Source organism: Humulus lupulus, chromosome 2 (genome assembly GCF_963169125.1).
Source record: "Humulus lupulus chromosome 2, drHumLupu1.1, whole genome shotgun sequence".
Taxonomy (NCBI): Eukaryota; Viridiplantae; Streptophyta; class Magnoliopsida; order Rosales; family Cannabaceae; genus Humulus; species Humulus lupulus.
Genome location: NC_084794.1, coordinates 272,167,247 through 272,176,437, shown reverse-complemented (window position 1 = coordinate 272,176,437; position 9,191 = coordinate 272,167,247). Strand labels below are relative to the sequence as shown.

Below are 9,191 nucleotides of genomic sequence, written 5' to 3'. Positions count from 1 at the left end.
CGGTTTGGAGCTTTGGGCCGTGTGGGCCTACTATGCTTTTGGGCTTTCTCTTCTTTGCAAAAATTTCAAAGGGAAATTTACAAAAATACACTAAAAGTTAAAAAAAATATGAAAAATACAGTGCATTACAAAATTAGGGAATTTTTGGATAAAAACACAGAGTGGTAAAAGCGTAAATAAGGAGTGGAAAAATTGTAAATAAAAGTGGTAAAATACAATTTTTTGTAATCAACGTTTACAAACTTGTAAATATCTGTTGCAAAATTGTAAACATCTGTTACATGTTTGTAAATAATATTTACAAAAATCAGTTTTAGAATTGTATTTTTTTTTTACATAAAACTTACGAACAAATTCATAACTAAATTTTTTATTTTTGTACCAATAGTTTACAAATTTAGTTTCATAACTAAGAAAGATATTTTTTGTAACTAACATTTACGAAAATAATTTATTGTTAAGAGATCGTAACCAAAATTTACGTAAAAATAATATATTTTTTCATATTGTTATAATATTATACCAAAAAATTACAGGAACCATCATGTTTATACTATACAACTCAAAAATATAAATTTAAGATATTCATTATTTATAAACACACTTTATTAAGGGAAATCTACAAAAATACATTAAAATATAAAAAATATATGAAAATCTATTACAAATTTGTAAATGCCTGTTACAATTGTAAATATTTGTTACAAATTTGTACACGTCTATTATTAAATGGTAAACAATTTTTACATTTTTGTAACTAATATTTAAAAAATTAGTTTAAAAAGAGATTAAATTTTAACTAAAAAAATTATTTTTGTAACAAAAGTTTCTTAAACTAGTATTATAATTAGAAAATATATTTTGTAACTAATATCTACAAAAACATTATATAATTTTTATTAGCATAATTGTAACAAAAATTTATAATTTTAATTTAAAAATATTAAAATAATAATATTGTGACGATCATTAAATATATTGTAATATATAATTACTAAACCAATAACTAATGTAACTCATAGATATTGATGTTTTTTAGTAATCATGGACATTGAATTCGAAAGCAATAAATAAAACATAAATTTATTTAGTTTGATCAATTTTTTTAATTATTTATTCTTTATTATTTTTATAACATCTCTCAACATATATACTACTAATTTATTGATTGACTTAATTAAAATAAGTTTATTTTTAATAGTAATATTATATGTTTTCTTAAAGTAATATCATAATTATTTTGTCTATATAATGCTTTGTTAACCTCTTTAAATATCAAGTAAAAAGTAAAATATTAAAAAAACAAAAAAAGAGATGGAGGAAAAAAATGTAGACTACAAAGACAAAAAAAAATGGAGAATATTAGCAGAAAAGACAAAATAAATTTAATTGATATATATTTATATATAAAAGTAGCATATTATAAAAAAAAAAAAAAAAAGACACATTTATGCTACTGTTGGAATTATTAGATGGATGATTCAGCAAAAACAAATAATTAATTTATGGGTGGAGACTAAACCAGAAGTCATAATTATATGGCAAATGGAAGAGAGTAATTATAATATAAATTTGTAATGAATTTATATAACTATATATTTAGATTTTTTTTTCTCAAATACGGTACAATTTATAATTTTCCCAATTTCAAACACTTTGTTTTGGGCCTTAAATTTGTCTTTTTCTTTATTTTACCAACTCTTTTATTTTCTTTTTAATTTTTTCTTTCAGGATGTTATTTTTTCTTCAAACAAAGTCACATTAAATCCCAACAAAAATAATTTCAACATAAAAATATATCACATTAATTTATTGAAAATATTAATTAAACGTTAATTTATTTTAGTTTTTTAGAACAATAAATATATATTTTTGAATATTTATCAATAAAAATAAATAAAATAAAAAGTTAACTGTTCAATTTGTTTGTTATTAAAAACAAAAAAAACGTTCATCTTGATGGCCCCTTGTTAGCCTTATTGGCTACATTTAATGCACCCAACAACAGCAACATTAAGAACATTAAAACTAAGAAAAAGAAAAACACAATAATAATAATAATAATAATAATAATAATAATAATAATAATAATAATAATAATAATAAAAGCTCTTTTATCCAAGAACTTAAAACAATTAAGCTATTATTAGATGTGCGATGTTGATAGGTCTTTATGCTAAATGGACAGAATATAACAAGTACTAATTAAATTTTTATGAGAACTGATAAGAAAAGACGTTTCAAAAATATATTATCGTTCACAAGAATTAAGCCATGTCGCAACTTGATTAACAATTCTCCACTTTAATTATGTGATAACGCTCTCCGTTTTAATTATGTGATAACGCTAACTTTCAAATGTTATATTTAGTCATTGACTACCAAATTTATACCAATTTATTAAAAGATAATAAACAAACAAATCCAACAATTCATACAAGTAATTAATTATTTGTTTTATATTCTATCTCCAAAGCTTAATAGATAGCAAATTATGTTAAATAATAATAACTCCAATTCACTCTAAAACTATTCATTTTTATTTTTGTTTGTTATATCACATCATACCCAATAGATGAGATGTACCCTAAAGCAAAATGGGGAACCACAGACAAACCCTCTGTATGTAACACCCTTTTCATAAAAATAAATCAAACAAAGAAAATGGAAATGGGAATAATAGAAGACTATGCCAAAATATTGAGTGGAAAGTAGAGTGTAAGTATGTCTAGATTTGTTTCAATCTGATAAGAGAGGCCCCCACCTTTTTTTTTGGTCATGTTTATCATGAATATAAAAATTATGAAGAAATGATTTAATTAATTCAAAAAGGCAAAAATGCTAACAATTATAATAAATAAAATAACCCAACAAGTCCTTTTCATTTGCCATCAACTACCAAAAAATTTCCTTACACATGAATGAAGAAATGAAGCTGTACAAATCTGCAGATTGCAAACAAGCAAGAATATAATGCAAAACTAAAGAAAGGGATGAACAAAGAAAGAAACAAATAATCTAAACATGTGTCTTATTGGAAAGAATGTGGGGGCCTGATCTGAGATATGGCATTCACAATAGAAACTTTCTGTTTTTTTTCTTTTCTTTTCTTTTCATGCTGTAGAAACTGTTCTGTGTAGAGGAGAATGGTATTATAAAGCTGAAGCATTTCCATATAGAGTGGACAGAGAAAAGCAAGCTGAGGGTGAATTGGAATTTGTGCTATGGAGTTCCAGACATGGCTCGGGAAAGACTAAGTCAGAAGAGCCTGAAACATTTGAACATTCCCAAGTGGTGGGAGCACCTGAAATGATTGACAAGGAGATATTGTACAGACAGATGGAACTGAAGGGGGATTCTTGAATCCCATTGAAAATTCCAGCAACACTGATCTTTTTGCCAACCACATTCTGCAAACTGATGTGATCCAAAACTGGGAGGGCGTTCGGATCATACTTGTCGTCTGGATGGGAACCACATTGTCCCGAGGCACTAAACGCCATGAAAACATTTTTAATCACAACATCTGATATGGTGATCTCTTTGATATAACCCCCCCTACCCTTTGTTGTTCTAAATTCAACTCCACTATGTGAATTGTACAAGTGGACCTGCTCCACAAGCACATTTGATATGCCACCAGACATCTCACTACCAAAGGCAAGAGAAGAACCAGAAGATGATTGCAAATCGACGCGCCTGATGTGCACATTTTTTGTTGGTCTGCCATAGGCAATGCCATATTCATCCCAACCACTCTTGATTGAAATGGCATCATAACCCGAGGTTATTGCGCAGTCCTCAATACAAACACCATCAGATGAATCTGAAAATGCAAAACTCTCCCTTTAGAAGCATAAAAGAGTTCAATTTGTTCTATAGAATTGGATACAGATTGTTCAGAACATAACCATACCAATAGAAGCATCAAGTGTGAGTTCATCAGGCAACTTCAAATTCAAACAAGAACTAATAGAGTCAAGAGATCATAGCATTACCTGGGACTATACCATTAGTGTAAGGGGAGTCTAAAGGAGTGAAGACTGAAATATTGTGAACATGTACACCACTGCATTTAATTCATGAAATGGTACATAAATGTTTCAATTCACTTTCAAATAAAAGTGGGTGTAATTTTAGAGAATTTGAGTGAATAGCTAATGCCTCAGTTTAACAAACCTGCAATACACTGGATGAATGCTATATGCAGGAGCATTCAAGAATGAAAGATTTGATACAACTACAGATTGAGAGTCAACGAATTCGACAAGATGAGGGCGGCTGTACTTTAAAGAATGAGAATTGAACCAGTCCCACCAAACTGAGCCCTGGCCATCGATGGTTCCATTGTCACCTAGTAAAGTTAATAAGGACAACAAGGAAATTCAAGAAGAATAAAAAAGAAAGAGAATTAGGCAGCCTAACCAAAAAAACAAAAAACTTTGATTGAAGCGACAAAGTAACTAAATATTGTACACACCTGTTATCACCACATCTTTTACATTGTATCCATTTATCAAGCTGCGATATCTGGAACCGGGAATTTCAATACCTCTACCATATGATGGTAAAGGATCAACAACTTCCCAATGACTCGGGTCCTAAACAAGCAGGAATGCAAATTGTGTATGAGAAATGATTCATAAACATCTTAAATTATAAGTATATTTTGGTACAAAACAAGTAGTACCTGAGATCCAAGAATGATAGCTCCTTTCTCCAAAAACAGGGTGAGATGACTTGTAAGACTAAAACTTCCAGTGAGCCACCTCCCCGGTGGCACATAGAGCTGGGCGCCGCCCTTATCGGCGAAAGACTTTAGATAAAAGATAGCATTTTGGAAAGCAAGGGTGTTCAATGTTTTGCCATCTCCAACAGCACCAAACTCAGAAATGGATACACTGTGTGGTCTTGGTTGTAAAGATAGCTTATTGTAATTACATTGTCCATCGCTCCCTTCTCCATTGATTTTTACAGCATTGCTCAATGCCAGCAGCAAGAGCAATACCACCTGAAAAAGGGGTATAAAAGACCGAATTAAAGCCATTGATTCTGAGAAGAATTTACACAAATATGATGCAATCATTTCATTGATTGTAAACAAGTAAACAGAATACTAGAGGAAAACAAATAAAGTTGGAAAATTTTGTATAGAATAAGGATATAGATTTGACCAAGTGACAGAACACCATATTATGAATAACAATAGAAACTGAAATAAGAAAATAAACAAATAAGGATAGCACTAGCAAAAAATCATTCAGAATTGGGAAGAATATGAAACGTGAGATTCTTAAAAAGCCAGAAGGCAAAGAAAAAATCCATGTTTTTTATTACCAAATAATGCCATCTATATACAAATGAAATCATTTGAAAGTGACCCCAAAACATAAGCAAAATTGGATTCACCATTACAGCAGCTATTGATGATAAACATGAGCCAAAAAAAACATGTCCAAATCAACAAAAATAGGCCTCAATAAGAAAAAATACTTAGCACCCATTTGGACGAACAAAGAAGCAAATCTGAAAAAACCAGAACAAAAAAAAAAAAGAAAAAAAATCCAGACAATTATGCTCTGGCATCCCAAAATTGGTAAAAGAGAAAACTCAAAACTAAACAACCCAGAAAAAAGAAACGTACTTACTAGCATCTTCTTGGGTCAAAGCCACTGCAGCAGTGGCCAAAGAGACTAAAACAGTCACTGGTTGTGATGCCCAAAGACCAAAGTGCTTCAGAGAAGAAGGACAAGAAGAAGCAGAGGAACCCAAGAAAAAAAAACAAAGAAAAAAAAAGGAAAAAAAAAAAAGAAAAAGAAAAAAAACACAGAACTTTTGTGTAAGTATGTGAGTTATGGGCATTAATTATATAAATGCCTCAAATGTAAATAGTTATATATGGCAAGTAAGAAAAATACAAGATATGGATTGAAGAAAATTATAGATGCCTCTATGGAAAATTAAAAAATAAATAAAAAAATAATGACAGCTTTCCATATGCACCAAAATTGAAATAAAGAATGCTGCAAAAAAAATTGAAATAAAGAAAAAAAATTTAAAAAAAAAAAAAGTCCAGGGAGTATAATATGCAATGAAAATAAATATATAAATAGAATATTAGTTGCCGCTAATCACTAATTACCCTTTATGCATATATGATTAATAACGTCTCTAGCCGACACAATTGTTTAAAACGGCCACCCATTTAGGAGAGAGAAAGAAAGAGACTCCAATTGTAAGAGAGAGATAGTATTAAATTTTCAGCAACACTGTTGTAATGTTTTGTTTGGTTACGCTTATTGAACGTTATTATTTTTACTATTAGTCCTTATATTGTATCACCTTTTGCAATTCAGTCCTTTAAAATTTTATTCTGACAATCACATACAACAATTTATAATCTCTTGTCTTAATTCATCAATAAATGTTGTTTTTCGTAGGATTTCATTTCTCACACCAGTTGCACATTCTACTCTAAAAATCTTACGAAAATACAAATTTACAAAATATGAAAAATCTTGATAATTTTTTTTTAACTTCTCTATGCTTGTAAAATGATTAATTAATTAGGAGTCTCAGCTAATATTATAATCTCTCAACTCCCAAGAATAATTAAAACTACATGTTATGATATATATACCAGAAATTCTCATCATGAAAATTATAGAATTTTGTAGAATATAATTAGGTTGGTGACAGCTTACTTGTCTCTAGAAGTAGACATAATATGGACTAAAATCCAAGTAACTGTCCATGATACCATACATGTAAATTATAATTGAGGTGGTAAATTTATTTTTAGGCATGACATTAAAATTTGCTTTAACGGTTTAAAAAATCTAAAATTTTACCCAATACTATTATCAAATTTTCTTTTAATATCCTTAGAGCATTTTCAATGGAGCAGATAAAATGTCTAATTCTTTATAATATAAAAGAAAAATTGTTAAATAATCTTCCAATGAATGATATAAAGTTATATTTATTTACCTAAATGAATAATATTTTTCTATATAGTGAAATACTATTTATCAAGCTATAAATATTTTATTATTTTTTTATAAAATTTTGTATATATATGAGTGTAATATTATTATATTTAATTATTTTATTTCTTAAAATGAATAAAATATTTTTTAAAAATATAATATTTAAATGATGTAAATAAAAAATAGAGAATGTAAAAATTTGAGTTAAATTATAAAAAAATATATATTTTGGTGGTATATTTTGTAATACATTTTATCTATAATATTTAGCTAAAACTCACAAAAACATCTTTCATCAGCTCTTTTATACATATATTTATAATAACTATGTACAAACTCCAATTAATTCATATCTACATTTACATAACATTTACGTATCATTTATATAATATTTTAATATTATTATTTTTCTTTAGAAGCTTTTACTCTCTCATTTAATATATATATATATTTTTTTTTCAATTATTTTATTTTACTTTAATTAATAAAATATGTTTAAAGATATAATATTTAAATGATATAGAGAAATATATAAAGAAATTGATGTATAGTAAAATGTAAAATTTAGAAGTAAAATAGAAAAAGATATATTTTGAGGAGGTATTTTAAATAATGGAGTAGGACATCACTCTTATGTATGAAAACACATAACTCATAATGAAGGAGGTGAAATAAATTTACTTTCCAAATATAAAGAAAATGTTATAAAAGTATTCCAACGGATACTTTATATTATGTTTTTTTAACCTCTTGTCATAGTGTTTTCTCATTCTTCAAAAAAAAAATATTTCTCTTCTCTATTATTATAATTACTTATCTCATATATAAAATTAATAATAAATATTGAAAATAATATAAAAAATTATTACATATTACAAATAAAGAAGCTATTGGAAGTGCTGAGAAATAACACCATAATTAATTAAAAACTATAGAAATTCATGGACTTGGTTGTAAAATAAGAGAAGATTTTAGGTATGAAACGGGAAAAAAGAAGATAGTATAGGGAGCAAACAAACGAAACAGTGGTTAGAAGAAAATGAAAATGGGTTTTGATAAAGTGACCCACAGAACGGGATAAAGTGTGATGACGTGGGTAGTAAAGAGAGAGGTAGTAGAGGAGAGTTTGGTGATACAACGGGTGAGAAAGAGAATAAAGGGAAGAGAGAAGAGAGGGGTATTAAAATAAGTGAGGAGTGCATAGGGCATTTGAGAGAACGCATGTGGATTGACAGAGCAGATGAGTGAGAGAGTGGGACCCAACCACTTCTCTCTCTCTCTCTCTCAATCATGCTAAAGATGCTAGCCTGGCCTCAATCACTCACTCACTACAACAACAACATAACTCAACTCAACTCTTCTTCGTTCAACTCAAATTTTGTTGAAATAGAAAAAAAGAAAAAAAAAACCAAGGCAAATAAAGAAATAAAGATTTGATTGTCTTACCGTCAGTCATGCTTCTTTTGGTCCCATTAGACCAAGTTTATTGTTGACACGTCATCCCCTCCTTTTTATTGTTTTTTTTAATAACTTTTTTGGGTTTGGGTTTGGGTTTGGGTTTAAGATTTTTATTCTAGTTTCTATGTAAGATTGTAAGTGGTAAAGAAACAGACCAAAAGCAATCATCATTCATATCTAGACTTAGTGTGAAATATGAGCCGTGAAATGAAATGTATGTAGGTAGAGATAGATAGAGACTAGGTGAACCAATTATTATCATCATTTTCATTTATTTACTTGGATGTGAATGAAAATGTATATAATATTATGGGATTGATTGCGCGCCTACACTTAAAAAAATAATATTTTTAATCCTTCTTATTTGTTTTAATATTAGATTTGGACTTTCCATGTTTGATAATCACAAACAGAACAATATAATACTATCAAGTCAATTTTAATTAACAATAAACTCCAATTTTATCTAAATTTTTGTTACTAGTCTTTTTGAAGGGATGTGCTCGTGAGCGAGAGTAGAGAGAAAAAAAAAAGTAAGAAGAACCAATTTAAACAATTGAAATGAGGGTATCATTTTCTTTTTGAAATCCTGCCTAGGTATAAAAAAGATGTTTGTATAAACTCAAAATTTAAAAATAAAATAAATCAATATTAAAAAGTGTGATGACATGTTATCATAAAATTAAATTTAGTGATGTAAATTCAGACAGCAGAACCAAGCTTTACGATGGGGACAACGAGAGA

General features: G+C 28.1%; 1 protein-coding gene across 1 annotated transcript; it reads right to left on the bottom strand.

Annotated features, from left to right (window-relative positions):
• Positions 1 to 2,863: 2,863 nt before the first annotated feature.
• LOC133819427 (probable polygalacturonase) lies at positions 2,864 to 5,871 on the bottom strand. The gene is made up of 6 exons (XM_062252688.1): positions 5,649 to 5,871; positions 4,691 to 5,011; positions 4,481 to 4,601; positions 4,180 to 4,354; positions 3,999 to 4,069; positions 2,864 to 3,826 (listed from the first exon to the last, which is right to left on the bottom strand). The coding sequence occupies exons 1-6, from the start codon at positions 5,652 to 5,654 to the stop codon at positions 3,153 to 3,155; spliced, it is 1,368 nt and encodes a 455-aa protein (XP_062108672.1). The 5' UTR covers positions 5,655 to 5,871; the 3' UTR covers positions 2,864 to 3,152.
• Positions 5,872 to 9,191: the final 3,320 nt, after the last annotated feature.

Excerpts from the sequence above, each read along its gene's own strand:
- LOC133819427 (XM_062252688.1), bottom strand. Across the intron at positions 4,602-4,690 it reads CTATCATTCTTGGATCTCAG|GACCCGAGTCATTGGGAAGT; the intron begins GTACTACTTGTT and ends CTGCTTGTTTAG. Across the intron at positions 4,070-4,179 it reads ATTCATCCAGTGTATTGCAG|TGGTGTACATGTTCACAATA; the intron begins GTTTGTTAAACT and ends AATTAAATGCAG.